This window comes from Vigna umbellata, chromosome 5, assembly GCF_029865625.1.
Source record: "Vigna umbellata cultivar VRB3 chromosome 5, Vumbellata_1.0, whole genome shotgun sequence".
Lineage (NCBI taxonomy): Eukaryota > Viridiplantae > Streptophyta > Magnoliopsida > Fabales > Fabaceae > Vigna > Vigna umbellata.
The window spans coordinates 42,934,744-42,956,231 of record NC_142169.1 but is presented as its reverse complement, the minus strand read 5'-3'; the positions used below and the strand labels follow the sequence as shown (position 1 = coordinate 42,956,231).

Below are 21,488 nucleotides of genomic sequence, written 5' to 3'. Positions count from 1 at the left end.
ATGTCTTCACAATATTTTTAACTAATAAACCATATCATTTTTAACTTATTATCATTAATTTTCTAATCTGAAACACAGAAGAAAAATCTTTGACTTATGGATCAAGATTCAAGAACGACTGTAAAAGAAAAAGAGCATGCAATAATATTTTTTTTTATAAATGAAAAGAAAAATGAGAACGCATTGTCCTCCAGATCATGTCGACACGTCCATTTATTAATTTTTATTTTATTATTTTGAGCAAAGCTGCATAATTTTCTTTCAGCGTTCATTCTTTCTGGGAAAAAACAAAGCACAGTAAAATTCAATTAACAATTAGAAAAAGGAAAAAACGTAGCTTGATTTCTCTGTTCAATCAGAAAGTTAAAAAAAGAAAATGTAAAAGCTGATTGGAGGAAGAAACAAATGAAATAAGCAGAGAGAGAAAGGGAAATTGTTCTGCTGTCTCTATTGGCTTTCAACTTTCCCCAGAAGTTACTTTCTCTCTCTTTCTTTTTCTTTTTTTTTTTCCCTGAGATGAATTAAGGGTCAGGTTGAATGAATCACAAACACCCACTTAATAATTTTGCATTTTCTTTTGGTTTCTGTCAAATGGGTCTCATTTTCCTGAGAACCCAGTGAAAAAGTTTGCACCTTTGACTCCAAAACTTGTCAGAGAAGAGGGAGATTCATCACAATTCCTCACAACCATGGAAGGTATTGTGTTATCAGAGATTTGGGATTTTTTATGTGATATTTTTCTTTACAAGATTGTGTCTAATTCATGTAGTGAATGCCTTTGTTGGAATCTAGGTCCTGGATATGAATTGTTTGCATTATAGGGTAGTTGTTGTTTTGATGGTTAATATGAAATCAAGGTTTTACATTTGGGGTCATTTTGCTCTGGGATAGTTAATCAAAGTGAAGGGAAATTAGGATTTGGTTGAATTTCTTTCATAATTTGGAATTAGATATTTGATTTGTGCATAAGGAACGGCTTTTGTTTGCTTTGTTAATATCATGAAATGATGCCTATCGTTGGATCTACTTCTTGTATGCACACCTTGTTCCATTGCAAAATTCTGGTAATTTTGCAACTTCTTTTCTACTTTTTAAAGTGTTTTTTCTTTAAATCTTAAGTTTTATTTTATAATAATATGCAAGTATGAATTATATACATTAACTTATACAGGACGTAAGTTCTTAATTTTTAATAATCATTTTGTTGACAAAATTGTGAGGATAGAAAGAAATGGCTGATTATGATCTGTTTTTTTATATTTATATGCATAGAAAACAATTTTTCTTGCCAGTTAGAAATAAAATTCATCAACTACATGTTCCCAGTGATCTCGTGTGACAACCTCTTGAAATTCATAAACCTCTTCTTTTGAAATCATTTTCTTATACATATTTGACCAAAACATGAATCTTTCTTCTCAAATATTTAAGGAAAACAGATTTTTCACTCTTGGGAAAATTTCCCATCATAAACTTGACTTCTTATGTGTTCATGCACACGTCCTTCTTCATATAGTCATTGCTGTTAAGCATGTAGCTGTATGATTGATTTCATAACAGTTTTTTCAATTGAACTGGATGGTATGACATTAGATTCTTTTACTTTTTTATTGGTATATTTTTTATTTCAAACTGCTGTTATTTTTTCCATCTTAACTCATGTACTCTGCTTTTCTGTTGGTATTCAGAAACAACCGAGATGCAATCAGAAGAAAATAAATTGTCAATGGAGAAAAATAAGAAAAGAAGGCTCAAAACACCTGCGCAGCTTACAGCATTGGAAAGTTTTTATAATGGTAGGTTAAGATCTTTCTGTCATATGGGTGTTAATGCATCTTGCTGAGTGATGATTCTCAAGGAATTCCCCTTTCCACTTTTTTTCTTTTTTTTCCAGATCACAAATATCCCACGGAGGAAATGAAATCAGAACTTGCTGAAGAGTTAGAATTGACAGAAAAGCAAATATCTGGATGGTTTTGCCACAGAAGATTGAAAGATAAAAAGTTGTTGAATGATGAAGTAGGTGCCAATGGACGACAAGATCGTTCAAGTGGTGTTATCCAGGACAGAGGCAGTGGTCTAGTGCAGGATTCATGCGGAAGCACTAAACATGGTGATTATAGGTATCTTGATCCCAAAGAGGTTGAGAGTCATGGCCTCTATAACCATGAATTTTCGGCTGCAGATATGACCTATGCACACAGAAACCATCATTATGCAGAAAATGATAGTGCAACTGATAACACGTCATCTGAGAGTTGCTCATCTTTGCAAGATCGATTGCTTCCTCAAGGACAGGATCAATATGACATGGAGCCTTCTAGTCATTTGATGCCTAATGGGTCTCTTCCGCCGCTAAATCCTAAGGGTGCAAATAACATGGGGTATAAACCATCAGGGTATTTAAAAGTGAAGGGAGAGATAGAACATGTTGCTATTACTGCTGTCAAAAAGCAATTAGGAAATCATTTTCAGGAAGATGGACCATTACTTAGTGTTGAATTTGATACAATTCCTCCAGGAGCATTTGAAGGACAAATTGCAGATCTAGCTAATGGTAGGTTGTACTATATGTGTTCAGTTATCACATTCTTTTCAACTCTCACTAGGCTTGCAACGCTACAATGGTTTTTTGTTGATTTAGGTTAATGGAATGTTGTTGCTCACAAAAGGTAGTGGGAAAGATATTTGGAACACATCACATTGTTTTCTTTCTTAGGTGGTAGCTTCAAGTATGTTCTTTCTTTGAATAGAAAATAAAAGCCCGTGGTTATTTGTCATGCATTATGATTTGGATGTTTAGATGTTTTGGAGAACTTTCAAGGGATGACTTCTTAATATGAATATTAACAGGTTCAATGATAATTAATCTGATCAGATTGGCTCTGTGGTCTGCAATAATTTTCAACATTTCTCTGAAGATTGCTAGTTGACATTGGATCTTGTAAATCAGGAGCTTTATGTCACAATTCACTAGCCAATGTCTTTTACAATTTGAGGTCCTGAATGAATGTTAGCACCTACTTATTTGAAGTGTAGAATGTAAGTGGTGTATAAAATTATATTGTTAAATGGGATGTAAGGGCTGAGGACAAAGAATAAAAACTGAGAGCTTAGCTTTTAGAAGTTGTAGGCATAACTAAGAGCTCAAACTGCTTTATTAATTGATGCATTTGTATTTTCTTTAGAAGGATCTGCCTTGAAAATATTATTTTGTTTTGGTTAATCATACTCATATTTTGAAGGAGGTAAGGTTCTAGTTCTTCTTAAAGTTGAAAACTTGTTACCACCAATGAATGCCTTCTTTTGGGATATGCATATGACTTTTGTGTACTCATCTTTGTGCAATATGCCTTTTTTTTTTCTGGTTCTGGTGAGGAGAGTTCATGATCTTTGAACGTTTACTTTCATAGATTTTCATCTTAGCTTGTGTGTCAAGGTTTATTGTCTTGATTATGTTGACTCTCATAACTCTAAATCTAATTTCTTCTTGCATATGGTCATTTGAAGAATAGATTGAGAATCTTACCCTTCTAATCTGATGAATGCTATGGCAGAAGGGTACTATGCTGCAAATCCTGCTCTTCCAAATTCACCAGAAGTCTCTGCTGGGAAAAAGCAATCCAGTAGCTCAGTAAGTTGAACTTTTGAATGCATTCATCTTCTGCTCTGATTATCCTAGTAGAGCATGATATGTTCAAATTATCAGATAAATGCTTCATAAATTGGGCATTTACTTGACTTTTAAGGTTAAATCTTACAAGCCTAGGATGAGTGTTGTTTTCTTTAAAATTAGTGCTTAATTTTTACTGCCTGGTCTCTCACTTTCTTTTTCTTGTGTGGGCAGAGATATGATTCATATTTTACCAAATTAAGGTCCCAAGATTCACATATGGTTGGAGGTGACTTTGGCTCTTTGCATGGTCCTGATTTCCAGGATAAGAAACCCCACAAGCAGATAAATCAAAGAGCAAGTTTTCACAGTTTTACCAATCATTTGCCTCACAAGAACTCTTCCCTGGATTTGTATGTAGACTCTACTGGGGAAGCATCTGCTTATAATGGTGGTAAAAACCATAGGATGGGTACTAAGCATGGTTTTGAGGGGATGAGGTCAGACTCGGCTTCCTACCCCAGTGACCACTATGAAGAAAATGCCGTTGCAGTTAAGCAGATAGATTCGCTGTTAGATCTCTACAATAACATCAATCTGAAGAATGTACAAAAGAATGAATATGTAAAATCTAAGCCTTCAAATTCAATACATAAGTCTCAAATTTACTTGAATGCTGAAGAAAAAGGGCTTACAAAAAGGATGGCCAAGGTCTGTGAATACACTTGCATTTCTTTATTTTTTCATGTAATCATCAAATTGTTTTGGTTTCAAATGACTTAACAGGCTTGTTTGGCTTAATTTGTTGCAGGAAGAGAAGTTTAATGACGAGAGAAAGTTAAGAAAACAATATCATGTTCCAGATGGAATTAGGGTGCTTTCAAATGAAAAAATGGTGAGTTTTAGTTGCATTGCATAAACTTCCTGCATTTGTGGCTTTTGGTAACATTATTTTCTTGTCAACTTATTCCTCTCTCATTCTTTGATAATGCACAGGATATTTTTCTTTACTGTGTTCTTATTCCATTTTTACATTAACATCATAGGTTGCAAAGCGAGCTAAAGTTGACCCATTTGAATCATATGATGTTAAACAAACACCTCTTTCTGACCTGGAACCAAGAAAAGTTCAAAGGTGGCTGTTTATAACCTTTTTTATTTTCTTTTTCTTGATTACTGGCTTCTTCTGGTCCTCCTGAAATTCTGTGATCTTATGTTCCTATCCACGTCTGTTTATTGTAGAACCGATTTGACTGTAATTCTGTAAGTAGATTATGTATAAGTGTTTATATTCACAGCTTAAATATTAGAGTTTTTGGGTGGAGTTGAAAAGAATAACTTCTGCACATGATGTCTAGTTCAACATGTTTCTGAGAAACAATCGTTTGTTGTTTAAATTATCGTTAAGGAACAAACTGCTTTTAAAGTATAAGTAAGATATAATTTGAATGCAACACCCCAAGATCAATTCTTATCACCCCAGATTTGAAAATCACTAAAAGAGAATTTAAGAAGTGGAAAGAAATGGATATTGAAGAACTATTTGAAAACTAACCATACACTTAGCCTCATTCCTTCGCTTTTCACTTAACTGGATATATAGTTCATGAGTTTAACACATTAATCTTAAAGCTTATAATAACTTAATCCTTGGAAGTTTTTATCCTACTTGTTATTGACATATGGAATGTAGAACTCTTTCTAATACTATCATTCATGATCATGTAGGTCTGCAGCAGAGATGCCATCTAGATTTAGTGAGGATGAAACTGCTGAAACCAGTTCCTCGGTGGATTAAGACTTGTGGACAGATATGATATTTGCAGGGTTTCTCTGAGGCACTGGTTTTGTACAGTGTAGAAAGAGAGGTCCATTTTGCACAGTAACATCTAGAAAGACACTAACATCACTAACTTGATTTGCTGTTGTGCTTACCTAGTAGCTTCTGTAAGAACACAAATCCTCCCACTACCCCTTTTTCTTAAAATTTTGGATGTAAATCTCATTTTCATGCAGCTGTTTGTGTTGGGTAGGAAGGATCCAAATGCAATTTATAATTATACATAACTTCCTTTCTTATTGGTTTATGATATGTTTGGTTCATCATTTCACCTTGATGAAACAATCTAATGTGAGAGGAAGATTGATGATTAGAGAGTGCATTGGATAGTGAGATTTTGCCTCTCCAAACATGTCATTAGCTATTTTAGTTGGATCCTTGGTTGGACCAGTTATCCACCGAGCTTTTGGTGTTTGAGAGAAGCAATTTTGATTCATCTTCAATGGGAAAAAAGAGCATCAGAAGACCTAGTGGAAAAGTGATTAAATTTATTAAACCTACATTTTTACAATAATTAAAGTAAAATTTCAACACTTGTGGTGTGCAACATTGCAATTATAGCACCCTAAATCTTCCAAACATTTTTTATGTTGTGTTTTGAAATTAATTGAAAACCATCAGTTTTGTTGTTCATCGACTCTTGATTTTGGTGGATCCTAGTAAATTTAGACAATAGTAAATAGGTTGTTTAAGAGAGAAAATCTGTATTATTTCTCTGAAAAAATGTTAGCTAAATATTCTTATGCTTTTAAATTAAGGTGGATAACACTTTATTATAAGTGCAATTAAGGATTGATTGCTCAAACTAGATATAATATTTACACTATGTTTTTACTAATTTCTTTTTAAAAAATAAAAGTGAATTCACAGTTGAATTTCGTAATATTTTATAAATTTTAAATATATAAAATTTTGAATTTTTATAAAGATAGATTATATTATAATTAACACGCAAATTTTTAAACTTTGTTAAACAATCAATTGAAGCGATATAATGAACCTATAAATAATTTTTACATTGTATGAAATTTTGTATTAATGATTTAATTAATAAAAAATATGAAATTTAATAAATTGACTTGATTAAATTAGCATTCCAGGAAAAAATATTGAATGTGTAATATTCCTAAATTACACTTATATCTATAAAAGCAACATATGAAACACTTTTTCAAATTATTAAATATTTAAAAAAAATTAAAGTAATATTATTTATGAATCTTATTTGAATAAGGTTTTTCATATGCTTCTTATGAAAGAGAAAAACACGAAGCAAAGTTAAAATTAGTTTGGAGAAGCTTTCTTTCTTTATTTCTTTTTATCTTACAAATTAATTTAAGTGTCAAACTCAAAATTTTAAGAGTAATACTTTAAATTAAGAATAGAAAAATTCCTATATTCGTAACTCTTAACAGCACTAAATCCATAAAATTCAAAATATCTGAACCAAAATATCAACGTCATCCTTGCAATTCCTTCTATATAATAAACACATTATAGTTACATTATTTAGTACTATTTTAAAATTCTATTTATTTTCAATAGTTTTAAGAAAATCTGAAATATATAAATTATTTAAGTATTATTCTTTTTAATGTATGATTGTTATGAAATATGTAACATCCCAAAAATACAGTAATTACCATAAATCAGAATTAATTACAATTAACAGTAAATCAATGCAGTCTTTTCATTAATAAAGAGAAGAGTGAAAACCGAACGGTTTAAGTACATAAATACAATAGATTGGGACGAACAGTTTTACAAGATTCAAATAACCGAACGTCCAATCACAAAACAAATTCCAAAAAACTAAAAGGAAAACGGACGTCCTACTGCTCCGCTTTCACTTCAACTTCCACTAAGTTTTCTTCCTCGATTACTTCCTCCAAAGTGGCCTCGCCTTCTGCTCACATCCACACGGATGATCATTGCAAGACAGGACGAACGTACAGATACAATGGACAACACAAGGAAAACGAAAGGGTAAGCTTATATAATTTAATTTATAATTCAACACATACAATAGACATTTCATTTCACACAAGCACATAACTTTAACATATAACATCATCCAAATTCTATATATATATATATATATATATATATATATATATATATATATATATATATAAGACGACCGTCCGGACTGTATGAAACTATGTAGTTACAAGCGTCCTTGCACCCGAGTGATGTAGTAACTGGGATACACCAAACAGCTGCCACTCGAGGTTAGTCCGTTCTTACGTCGCCCATGTTAACTTATGGACTAAGGACCTCCTGCTGTTCCCACACATGACATACTCCCTCTACATGAGGATGAGTACTCACGGAACATCAGAATGGACAGCGAGTCTTAACTTATCCACAGTCATACTTTACCAAATTTAATATTCAATATAAGTAAGAGTCGTTCCTCCCTGTAACGCTCGTTCAAATTCCACAATCATAAATTTAATTCTTATAGTGTTCGCACATCATAATACTTCCTCTTAAATACACTTTCATTCTTTGTTCCACTTTCATAAAAGACGAGCGTTCAACCCTCTGAAGGACGAGGACGAACGTGAACAATGAGATCGATTAGAACTCGTTACCAATTAGAATAGAACGACCCATGATTATTTGACGAGCGACACAGTTACTCAATTCATTTGAATGCAATGACTCTAGAGTGATACAACCAATATCCAAAATATTCTAAGTACCACGGTGTTAAGTCGAATCCAATTGGATGAAGATTCAACAAGACAAGAAATTGACTATACTAAGAATCATTAGTTTAAAGGAATTGATTGCCAGTCAATGACCGAACGCAACCATATACATTTACTAAGTAATTGGACGAACGCTAGTTACGTCCGTTAAGAATTCAAAGATAAAGACGAGCGTTCGGTATAAGACCGAACACTACATTACAACGAACGCTGGGTAGATGACCGAGCACCAATCATGACAAACGCTTGGTACAAGACCGAGCGCTATTTAGGACGAACGCTTGGTATAAGACCTAACGCTATTTATTTTAATATTATTTAATTTAATGTATACGACATCTCTATGCTGAGCCGAACGCTCAAACATAGTAATTCGAATGAGGACGCTCGTTCTCAACCCGAATTCTTCCCGAATGAAAGAATTCCACTCTAAGTCATTTTCAGGGAAACCGAACGGTATAAGACCGTACGATGACGGACGTACTTTATCATAGAGAGTAATTTACATTCAGAATTATCATCAATAACAGATTCCAAATTTCAACATTTCAGTTCATACTTTATACTTCGTATATCTGACCATTTATAAACTTTATAACATTTATTCTAAATAATTCATATTTAACCTCATCATATAGATTCATTTCCAACTCCATAAATATCCATGTTCATACTCATACATTTCAACCATCATCCATCATGCATTCGTGATCATACTGCACACATACATTCATTCATTCATCAACATGCATTCGTTTTCAGTAAACATACAACAGCGTATAAATTAAATCAATAATCTTCCCTTACCCGGATTTGTGAGTGAAACGTCCTAATGCAAGGGTATGGTTCGCCCTCTTACAGCTTTCTATCCTCAGATTCACTTAGTCTAATCACCAAAATAAGAAATAACTCAGATATATAACCTATGCATGAAACCAGAACCTGGTTTCGCATGAAACCAAATGGACGAACGGTCAGAGACGAGAACTTACCAGTTCAGATCCCAAATCTGTTCGGTCCAGAATGACGCTCACGTCTCAGGAATTGTTTCTACGGTTCTGAAACGTGATCGGAGAGGAAGGTGATGAGTTACAGTAGAGAGAAGGTGAACTGGTTCTAGAGAGAAGGTGGAGAAAATGAAGAAATCAGTTTTGAGGAAGAAGGTGAGTGCATGCAGAGAATGGGAAGGAGTGTTTCAGAAAATTCAGTTCTCTTCCCCAAGTCAACCGGACGTTCTCTCACATGCGGACACCTGTCTTCCACTACTGTTTTCAGAATGTTCCAACTTGACATATGGCAGACGCGCAACAGAGAATGTGAGTGCGTTTTTAATAATACTGAGCAATGACGTGGGTGTATTAATTGAGATTTGACATATATTTGCAGCGTTAATTATCTAGGGTCTCACAAAATATATAAGAAAAAAAATTATAATTATATGGGTATTTCTTTTTGTAGTCCATAATTTTTTTATTACTTTTAATTTATACTGAAGTGGACTTGTAGAATGTTTTTATACATTTTAACATTTTATTCCAAAATTAATGAAAATTAATTAAAAAATAATGTGATATAAAAAAAATTCAAACCCTAATCATGTTGACCTTGATAATTTGTTTATTTATTACATTTACTATGATATTTACGTTTAAATAATAAGTTTTTAGTTCTATTAGACGAGAGTTTAATTTTAATTCTAGTTTCAGCTCCTTATTGTATGTGATGTTTATAAATAACTATCTTCTCTCGTGTTCTCCACCCTCTCTTCTATTTTTATGTTATTTTCACATTCCATTGAGTGTTAAGCCTCTAGAGTTGATTATGCTCTAATTTCTTAACTAGATTTTGAGGTTTGATGAATAAATTTGTTTGTTTTTTTGATTCTTATTGTGATTTATTTTTATCTATCTTTTGCTTCTTAATCAAGTAAAATTATTTGTTTCTACATTATAACAAGTTAGCATGGTGTTAAATATACATAACATATCAATCATATGAGCAAAGGGTTTTTAATTTTAATTGAGAATTTGCTTTGATTAAAGTTAAAACTTTCATATGATTGAATGTGTTTTTGCCAATAATTGAGAATTTCCTTTCATTAAAGGTGAAAACTTTAACAAGAATTAATCAAGAATGTACTTTGGTTAATTAGTTTTTTACTTGATATAAGAGTTAAAAGAATAGACATGATTATGCATAGTAATATTTAATTGAGAATGTGAACCTTAACTACGTGTCTAAAGTTGTCTATAACGTTTGCCAAAATCTTGATGTGATCCTTGAATCCCAATCTAGGACAACACTCGCAGGCACCCTATGTAACCTTACTATCTCACGGATATACAACTCTGCTAGCTTCTCCAACGACATCTGCTGATTGATCGACAAAAATTGAACACATTTTGTTAGCCTGACAACGACTACCTAGATGGAATCATGAACCCTCGATGATTTAGGTAAGTGATGTTAAGACCACATCTTCTAAAGAATAGTCCGTCTAAGAAACTCAAGTTTTGAAGTTTAACAAAAGCATCAAACGAAATATCGTTGTGTATGGAAAGCTATCCTAAAGGAATAACGTCAAAGAGAAAATTATTTTGTAACATCTGTTTTAGATGATATCAAGCTTTGAACAACATTTTCTAGACATAACTATCTAATGAACTTATTTTATGAACAATGTATAAGAAAAGAAATAATCTCTTTTTAGACTATTGATGAACAAATCTTAGATCCCCGAAAACGGAGTCAAGAACTTGTTAACCCTCGGTAAGTGTAACCGAATCGTATCAAGTAATAAACTTGGTAAGACCAAGTATCGTTCTCCCAAAGGACTCACGGCCTAGACAGTTATGTGATTTATTGATTCATTAAGACTTTTGAACAAATTGTCATAAGTTTCAAATGCAAAAGACTGAAAAGTAAATATGTATGCATGTGATGATCAATGGGCAAGAAGAAACAAAACACGTGAATTGAAATATATGGATGAATATGTTGTTGGGGTTTAGCAATTTCATCCTATCTACTCTCTTGTATTTAGGAATTCATCATTCTTTTCATTAATGTTAATGCCACTTTCTAAATTACTTTAAACCCGATGTCTCAGCGAAGAAAGCCTAATCATGATCACTAGTTTACAATGTCTTGTCTCCCTAATAATTAATCATGCATTATAATGAACAGAAGCTTAAAGGCAACCAACTATCATACTCCTATGTCTAGGTTGGTAATATACTGATGGGAGAGATTCCCCAGATCTAGATTTCCCCGTATGTGTCCATATCAACAAAACCAATGATCATGACATCGAATGAGTTAAACAATGCATGCTTTGAGCAAAGAGGAAAAACCCTAACTATTAATGAACGAAAGCATGTATCATAAAAATGATCTTGAAGAACAAATTCCATACAAGAGAGTTTCTAAGGATTTACATTGATTCCCCAACAACAATAAAAGTTTAGTTCACCATATTCATGGTGAAACTAGATGAAATACAATGGAAAAGTGAAGGAAAGAACCCTAGAAAGTTGAGATAGGAGCCTTAGAATCTAAAATCCTCCTCCAAGGGGTGAAAGAGTGTGTTTCTGCTTCGTTCCAGCCAAAGATCCAAACTCTAGAACGTCCTAAAGCTTATATACTATTCTAAAAATTACAGAGAAGTAGGCCCAAGCCCAGAAAAGTGCCGCTCAGCGGCAAGTGCGACACCTTAGTTTTTTCCATCATCTGTTGTTTTTGCCCCTCAGTCGTGATTTCAGCACCTGAAAACTGGCGCTCAGCGGAAATTACCGCTCAACGCCACTCGGTCGCAACTTTTTCTACACTCTGGTTGACCTTTCTGCATTCTTGTTGACTGGTTGACTGGTTGACTTTTCTGGTTGACTGGTTGACTTTTCTGCATTCCAATCATTCGATACTTCAACTCCTCTTTCAAACCATTCAATTGGCCTACAAAATCAAGGGAATCTAGTGCACAACCATTAAATTCACCATCAACTCTCTTATTTCCAACAATTCAACAAAATCATGAGTTCAAGCTAATTTCTAAGTCATAAAGGTTGTAATTGACGTCAATTTTAAGTATAAAAATAACAGTTTTTCAACGGTTATCACAACCCCAAACTTAGAACTTTTCTTGTCCTCAAGCAAATAAAATGTAACTCAATTTTCCACCAATCCATACAATGGTTCACCACATTCAAAAATCCTTCTTTCAAATACTCAATTTAGCTCATTATCAAGACTTCAATCAAGATGTGCACATGCTTTTAGTGTTCACTCAAACACATATTATCCAACAAATGCTATTTTCATGAATGATGAATTAACTAAGCAAAGATGTTCTTATGTGTTCATGGAATTTATCCTCACTAGATAAAGTGTTTCACTCAAACACACAAGTGTATAGGAGATATTCACTCATTCACTCTACTATTACAATGTCACATGAATCAACTTTGCCTTTCATTTAACCATAATCAAAAACACTTACAAGCAAAAATCATCACAAGGACTTTTCAATGGCTTATAATGTGGTTGGGCTAACAATAACAATTGGTTTTTCTGGATCGCAAAACCCTTGAGTTAAGAGAATCATCTAAACACAACCATTCTTGATTATTCCCAACTTTCTTTTGCATTGAGCTTTTCTTTTCTTTTTCTTTTGCTTTTCACATGCTTAACTTTTGGCTCAATGCTTTTTATCTTCCCTTTCTATTTTCCAACAACCCCAAACTTGAACATTTATCAATACCACAAAATATTTTCATCTTAACTCAAGGTAAAGTTTTTCAAAAGGGTTTTCAAATTATGTTCATGGTTAAGGGTTGAAAGAATAGAACACATTGTGTTCTCTTTAATTGGGCTAAATTCATGCATTTGGCTAACAAAATGGGTTTCCAATAAATGGCCTTGATCATATGATGCAAACAAGCAAATGATTCAATCATAGCAAACCTGGGCAAAGTCATTCATGCTTTCAAAGTAATAGCATTCAATCACAACAACTCTAGAGCTCAAAACCTCACATATAAGCTCATTCACATTCCACATATAACATCCTGCTTAGAATCATAATCATAATCACAACATCTTGCATTTGTTCACAAAGCTTGTGAACCACCTGTATAAGCATATACTACGCACAATCTCAACATCAATCAATATCAAAGCATCATCAAGCATTACTTATCACACAATAGTCACAAGCAAACCATCATAACAGAGAAAGTTTCAAATTGAGTACATCAATCCTATTCTAAAAACAGAAGTAAATAAGTTCACAAATTTAAAACATTGGATAGAAAAGATCCTGCTCTAGTGCTGATAGCATCCATTAGTAAATGCTATCTCAGATCCTCATCAGCATGTGTTGTCATCTGTATCTTCCTCCTCTTTATTATCTTCAGCATCCTCAAATGCGTCATCATTATCATCATCTTCATCTTCCTCCATACCTGAAGCTTCAGCTACTCTAACTCTACTGGCCTGTGCCTGCTCCCCTTGCCATGCTATCTTGGGCAATGAGAAGTGTTGCTCATGCTTGTAGGAAAGGAACTTGCTGGAATAGGGTTGATCTGGTTCCTTCTCCTTCCTTTTGAATACTGTAGTCTTGAATCTCTTGTCCGATGAGGAGGCCATCCCTACATCAAACACCATTCATAAAACCACAAGAAACATCATTAAGCATTAGTAAACCACAAACAACACCATACAATCACTCCTAATCACCGCTGAGGGCAATCAAAACCCCTCAACTCAACCTAACCCCAAACTTGGATGGAACCCTAGTGAGAAAGTGAGTAGAATAAAGGTTTTGTAAATTGGGATCAAGGGAAAGGTGTAGAGAGCTCTTGGAAAAGTGTTTAAGAGTGTGTGGGAGGAAAGAAATCTTAAAATAAAACCAAAACCGCACCACAGGGTATAAAAATACCCTAATGGACTTCGGTCCCGCTAAGGGCAACCCAAAAACCCATGTTGCAGTGATACCGCTCAACGGAAATTTTCGCTGAGCGGCACTTGCGTGACATACTCTCCTTCTTCCTAGCTTGCCCTAGGTGCCTTATACTCATGCCTCTCACTCACTTCATGCATTTAAGTTCTCAAATCACTCATACATTCAATCCCTAACATGCAACTAAAGCAGAATCAAAACAAACAAACAAAATATAGTAAATCAACTGGGTTGCCTCCCAGGTAGCGCTTGTTTAACGTCATGAGCCTGACCCAAAATCCACCAACACCCATCAGTAGGTGCAAATCTTTCTTACCAACACCCATCAGTAGGTGTAACAAACCTAGTATCCTTCAATAGATACTTAACCACCTAGAATCCATCAGTAGATGCTATACCCTGTAGAAAAAAATTATAACTAAAACAAAAATAAAAAAAGTTCATAATTACATCACCAAACCAAAAGCAAAAGTTCTTAAATCATTGGGTTGCCTCCCAGCAAGCACTCTTTTAATGTCATTAGCTTGACCCAATAAAGCTCAAGTTCCATCTTCTTTTTCTTCTTATTTCTACTGAACTTCTTCAGAAATTTGATCAAACCAGGAACTTGTTGCAATGTCTCAATCATAGGAACTTTAATCTCCAATTTCTTGAAGATTTCCTTGAAGCACTTAAATTTCTTTTCCTTCCTATGATACTTCTTTGGATGACGAAAGGGTTTTTCATATGATTCTCTCTCTCTTCCTCTCGTCCTCGTAAACTTTTCTCTCACTTTCTTGTTCCTCTTTTTCTTTTCTCTTATTTTTTTCTTCCCTTCTCTTTTTCTACTCAACTTCTTTATTTTCACACACATTCTCTTTTTTTCTTGTCTCTCAACCACTTCTTTTTCTTTCTCTTCATCTTTATCTTTCTCACTCAACCTTTCTGTTTCTTTTTCCTCTATCTTTTCCTCATCTCTCTATCTTTTCCTCATAAAAAATCTTGTCACTTTTAGTGACAATGGCTTGACCTTCCTCCCTAGGGTTAACTTCAGTATTAACCTCAACATCTTCTGTTATGTAGTAAGGATATTTATGTAATAACATAAATATCTTAGATATTTTAGACAATTAAGATATTTATCAAAGCCACTAACCACATTTTTAGGTAAGGTGGTTATTTTTATTTTGCTTATAAATACAGTGACAGGACCAAAGTCCAGGTACGTTCTTTTTATGCTCTAGAAACCCTAGACAGTATCATAATCAGTCTCTTGAGAGCTGAGGCTCCATAATTCACATCTGACTTGAGCGTCGGAGTATCTTTGCAGGTACCTCCCCCTCCTTTGGCGAGTATGAACAACAATGGGAGAAAAGCACGCGTCCCAAACAACCAGCAAGCAACCCAGACAGCCAAGAGCAACAAAGACACACAGGAAAGAGCAACAAAGACACACAGGAAAATGTACACTGAAACATTTTGGCGCCCACCGTGGGGCCGAGTGCTAACCCAAAGAAGCCACAAGAGGAGCCTCGGCCTTGACGAATCACTTCTTCGGATAAAGCTACTCCACCAAGACGAAGCTGCCGCATCACCGCCAGAGGTCTCCTCCGCGAGCCATTGACGCCACCACGAGCACCTCTGCGAATTCGCGCCAGTGAGCACTCCTGCGAAATCACACCCCTTTGCGGGTCAGATCCGGCGCAAAAACATTCTTAAACTCATCGTTCACCTCCCTCAACAATGGTGGACAAATGAGAAAAACTCTGTAAAACCTAACCAGGATCGTTTCTCAGAAAGCGCAGGAAAAAGTGAAAACTTAAATCCCCAAATTGAGCTCAGGTTCTCACTCTTCGTCTTCAATGGCAACATCTTTTCTGAAAACTACACCCAACGTGTACCAAAGACAACCCCCAAATCGGGTCCGCCCATCACCCTCCATCGCGCCACCAGACGCTGTATTGTCCCCAAGATTCACCAACGTGAGCCATTGACGCCACCGTCATCGCCAGACCGAATAGAGCCTCCGGCGAGTTTCTCTCCTTCTTCCGCCACCGCTGACGTCGTCTTTATCAGGATACCATTCCCAGACCAGCACCAATTGCCACGACAATTGGCTCGGCGTCTTCTACGACCATGACTCTCGCTACACTGGCGAAATCATCCTCCACCGCCGCCTCGACTCAGACAAGCGCCGCCTTCACCAGCGGCAACACTTGCATCTCCAATTTGCGCTGTCTCCAACACTTCTTCCCAACCTAAATACTCACCGCCAAACAAGGCCACCACAAATCCGCCAGTTCATCCCAAGCCTGGGGACTCCAGGATCTTCGATCACCTTGGATCGCGGATTCCATCGACAACAAACTCATAATCGGCTGTTCCGCAATGTGGCTAATTCTAGGGTTTTTTGGGGTAAAAAGGGATTTGACAGAAAGGCGAGAAGAAGACGGTTGTCACCCAGAGACAAACCCTTTTCGGCGTCTTGTCAGACCCATTCTCCATGTCTTCCGCAACACCCGCCCCATCACGCGTCGTTCAGTTCTGCCTCCACGTCATCCAACCCAATTTCTATTCCCTTATTGTCGTTCGACAATTTCCAGGTCGACCATCTAGGCCGACCGACAAGACCGAATGTGTATCGAGACCGATCAGCAAAGCCTTCCTTATTGTCGTTCGCCAGTTTCCAGGTCTACCATCTTCTTGCCGTTCGACCCTTCCCTGGTCGACCATTAAGAGCGAGCCACACACCTTTTGTCGGTTCTTCATCATCAAATACTCCAGCATGCGGACGCTCGGCTCAATCAGCGTTCGGTCATTCGACCAAAATGATGCTCGGGTATTGATCGGTCCACAACGTTCGGCCACTCGTGGCCTCAACCATTCAGCCATTCGTGGCCTCAACAATTCGGCCACCTGTCTCCATAGCGATCGGCAATCCGCGGCCTCGATCACTCGGCTACCAGTCTCAATAACGTTCGGCCATCATCCTTTCTCGTGGCCGTTCGGCCTAGAGCGTTCGGCACTTCACTCATCGTTGACGCTCGGTTTCAAGCGCTCGGCCACACGTGGTGCTCGGTCGCTCGACAACCTATGTGTCGAGCGTTCAAACAGTGCTCACGTTCGGTCTCACATGTCGTTCGTTCAAACAGTACTCATGATCAGCCTCCTGACGTTCGGCCTTCCGGCCTATATCGCTCGACCATCCATGTCAACGAACGTTCAAGCACTCTGCCGTTCGACCTCAAAAGTGTTCGTCATATGGTTTGAACCGGTCGTGAATCCATGACCACGAGCGTACAATCATTCGGACGTTCGTCCTCAAAGATGGTCATCCCTTTGGCTTAAACCGCTCGTCAATCCAGGGCCACGAAGGCTTAAGTATTCGGCCGTTCGACGCCACCAATGTTATCCATTCGTCCTCAATGACGTTCGTCCTCTTGGTTTCAATCATTCGGCCTCACATGCAACTCAGCCGCTCGACAACTTATGTGTCGAGCGTTCAGACAGTCCTCATGTTCGGCCTCACATGTCACTCGGCCCCTACCGCTCGACCATAAATCTATACGAGCGCTCCAGCATTCGGCCATACTTTTATTCGGCCTCCTGACGATTCGGCAAATTGCACTTGACCGTTCGGCCTTTCTAATTGACATTCGGTGTCTAGCGCACGACCACACATGGGCTCATGTGTTCAAACATTCAGTCGTTCGGCAATAGCACTCAGTCTCCTTGATTTCTAACGTTCCAGCATTTGAGCACATGGCCATCCGACCTTACTGATGTTCAGCCAGTGGAACTCTAACGTTCGTCCTTACTAATGACCACCCATTAGTCCTGGAGTTCGACATCTTGGCTTTAACCATTCGGTCAATAGCATCATTAACGTTCGCCAGCTCGCGTAGGAACCGTTCGGCCATTCGACTAAACCTGATGCTCGCACATTGGTCCTCAATGACGTTCGGCGTCTTGGCGTCAACCTTTCGGCCAACAACTTTCATTGACGTTCGGAAAAAATAAGCATGAAGCGTTTCAGCATCCGTTCTGACGCTCGTTCGGCATCAAGCGTTCGGCTTTTTCGCTCACCGCGGACGTCCGGTTTTTACCGCTCGACAAGCCATGTGACGAGCGTTCAAACCGTCCACGCGTTCAACCTACATGTCGAGCGTCCAAAACGTCCTCACGTTCAACAGCTCGACAATCCTTCGGTTTCAACCATTTGGTATCACGTGTGGTCACTCCTCCGAACTCAAACGTTCGACCTTTCGGCTTCGAGGACGCTCGACAATTCACGGCTACGAGCGCTCCAACATTCGGTCACTCGACGCCAACGACGTCCGTTCTCTTGGGCCCAATCGTTCGGCCATTAAATCTCACGGACGTTCGGCTTAGAGCGTTCGTCACTTCGCTCGACATCGACGTCAACCAGTCGGCCGTTCGGCCTCGCCCTTCGGATTCGAACACTCGACAGTGCTTGTGTACGAGCGTCCTAGCATTCGAGCGCCGCAGTCGTTCGACCCAGCTGATGATCAGCCATCCGGCGACAATAACGTTCGTTTTCTAGGCCTTAATCGTTCGGCCATTAGATTTCACGAACGTTCGCCCATCATCGACGTTCGGCCTCAAACGCCCAACACTCACTCTCCCTGACGTTCGACCAACCCGCCTCAATCATTCGGCTTTCCGTGGCCTACAGCGTCCAGTATTTTGCCTCACTGATGTCGCCGCTCCCATTCTTCCCCATTGTCGTTCGCCACTTTCCAGGTCGACCATACCTCAACACAAGCGTCCCGCATTCGGCCTAATGGACGTTCGGCCACCAGGTTTGCAACTTGACCAAACGGTCTCACCTATATGCTCAATATTATTTCTTACAGTGCAGATAAGCATATCTTGTACGTAACAACAGACACCTAATAGCCATCAATCTTGAAGCACTCCTAGACCTGGTAGATGTTCGCCCTAGAACACCCAGGTGCATTGAATAAAGGGATACACTCCCGCTGGTAGATGTTCGCCCTAGAACACCCAGGTACATTGAACAAAGGGACACACTCCCGCTGGTAGATGTTCGCCCTAGAACACCCAGACCATCAAACCTAGGGGACCATCCTCTAGCCTAGCTTATGTTCGTCCAAGAACATAAAATTTTCAAAGATTCTGACGTTCGACATCGAAAGCGTTCGTCCTTCGGCCTCAACGCTCGACAATCAAATGTCAACGAGCGTCCACCCAGTCCGTCGTTCGGCCATAGCGCTCGACAATCTAATGTCAACGAGCGTCCACTCAGTCAGCCGTTCGGCCTTAACGCTCGACAATCAAATGTCAACGAGCGTCCACTCAGTCAGTCGTTCGGCCTCAACGCTCGACAATAAAATGTTAACGAGCGTCCACTCAGTCATTCGTTCGACCTCAACGCTCGACAATCAAATGTCAACGAACATTCACAAAGTTGGTCGTTTGGCTTCAACGCTCGACCATCAATGTCAACGAGCGTCCAAACATCGCTCGACATTCATTTCAACGAGCGTTCAAGAAGCGCTCGCCAATGCATGTCAACGAGCATCCAAACATCGCTCGACATTCATTTCAACGAGCGTTTAAGAAGCGCTTGCCAATGCATGTCAACGAATGTTCAAACACCGCTCGCCAAGTCATGTCAACGAGCGTTCAAAAACGAGCGTTCAGACTCCGCTCGACAATCCATGTTTACGAACGCTCAAGGAGTTGGCCGTTCGGGCTCAAATTTGTTCAACCTTTTGGTTTTAAGCGCTCGACAACCCATGTTTACGAGCGTCAAAAACAGTCGGCCGCTCGACTTCCATTTGCTTTCAACCGCTCAATCTCACATGCCACTCGACCGCTATTGTCGAACGTTCAAAACAGTCCTCATGATCGGCCTCGCATGCCACTCGGCCTCTACCGCTCGGTCATACGTATCCTCTAATTACAGCGAAGACAGCCTCCCTCAAACTCATAAGTCCTATAGTTACCACGTCCATAAAACAGAACGGTTAACTCGGACTTGGGGGGCATGTTATGTAGTAAGGATATTTATGTAATAACATAAATATCTTAGATATTTTAGACAGTTAAGATATTTATCAAAGCCACTAACCACATTTTTAGGTAAGGTGGTTATTTTTATTTTGCTTATAAATACAGTGACAGGACCAAAGTCCAGGTACGTTCTTTTTATGCTCTAGAAACCCTAGACAGTATCATAATCAGTCTCTTGAGAGCTGAGGCTCCATAATTCACATCTGACTTGAGCGTCAGAGTATCTTTGCAGGTACCTCCCCCTCCTTTGGCGAGTATGAACAACAATGGGAGAAAAGCACGCGTCCCAAACAACCAGCAAGCAACCCAGACAGCCAAGAGCAACAAAGACACACAGGAAAGAGCAACAAAGATACACAGGAAAATGTTCCTCCCTAGGGTTAACTTCAGTATTAACCTCAACATCTTCCAATCTCTATCCTTTTACATGATGCTTCAATTCTTTTCTGAGTAGAGATGGAATTTTGGAAAAATCGTTGAAAGGTGTCATCCAAACTTTCTGATAGCGAGCTTTGTTTCTGCCATTGTTGTGGTTGGTTCTCAAATTGTCCGGGAGCTTGCCAATATTTCTAAGTGGAGATGGACACTTGCAAAAATCGTTGAAAGGTGTCATCCAAACTTTTTGATAGAGAGCTTTGTTGCTGCCGTTGTTGTTGTGGTTGGTCCTCAAATTGTTTGACAGCTTGCCAAAATTGGCTTTGATCCATGCTTGAGTGAGGTTCCCACCAGTGGTTGAGATTACTTTGGTAGAATTGAGTGCCCATATAGTTAAATTCTTGTCCGAATTGCATCCTGCAAGCATTAGACACTAAACCCTAGAAACAATTGTTAGCGCAAAAAGATAAAAAAGAGAAGAAATAATCAAAGGATATAATTGAAAAGATAAGAAGATAGGAAACAAAAACAGAAAAACCGAAAATAAAAACCGAAAATAAAAACAAAAAATAAAAACAAAAAAAATAATAACAAAAAAGCTGAAAAAAACCCGAAAAAAAACCGAAAATAAAAACCGAAAATAGTAACAAAAAAATAATAACAGAAAAAATCGAAAAAAAAAACAGAAAATAAAAACAGAAAATAATAACAAAAAAAATAATAATAGAAAAAACCAAAAAAAAACGAAAATAAAAACAGAAGAACTTGATGAACAAATCTTAGATCACACAAATAGACTAGTTAAACCTCGAATCCCCGACAACGGCGCCAAAAACTTGATGAACAAATCTTAGATCCCCTAAAACGGAGTCAAGAACTTGTTAACCCTCGACAAATGTAACCGAATCGTATCAAGTAATAAACCTGATAAGACCAAGTATCGTTCTC

General features: G+C 37.8%; 1 protein-coding gene across 1 annotated transcript; it reads left to right on the top strand.

Annotated features, from left to right (window-relative positions):
• The first annotated feature begins 350 nt into the window (after positions 1–350).
• Positions 351–5,703, top strand: LOC124839321 (uncharacterized). The gene is made up of 8 exons (XM_047315091.2): positions 351–696; positions 1,689–1,796; positions 1,895–2,557; positions 3,558–3,634; positions 3,848–4,324; positions 4,425–4,508; positions 4,660–4,748; positions 5,342–5,703. Exons 1-8 carry the CDS (start codon positions 690–692, stop codon positions 5,409–5,411), a joined length of 1,575 nt encoding a protein of 524 aa, XP_047171047.1. The 5' UTR covers positions 351–689; the 3' UTR covers positions 5,412–5,703.
• Positions 5,704–21,488: the final 15,785 nt, after the last annotated feature.

Bases quoted from the DNA above. Each gene is read 5' to 3' on its own strand.
- LOC124839321 (XM_047315091.2), top strand. The intron at 1,797-1,894 runs GTAGGTTAAGAT...TTTTTTTTCCAG, and splicing joins ATTGGAAAGTTTTTATAATG to ATCACAAATATCCCACGGAG. The intron at 3,635-3,847 runs GTAAGTTGAACT...TTGTGTGGGCAG, and splicing joins AAAAGCAATCCAGTAGCTCA to AGATATGATTCATATTTTAC.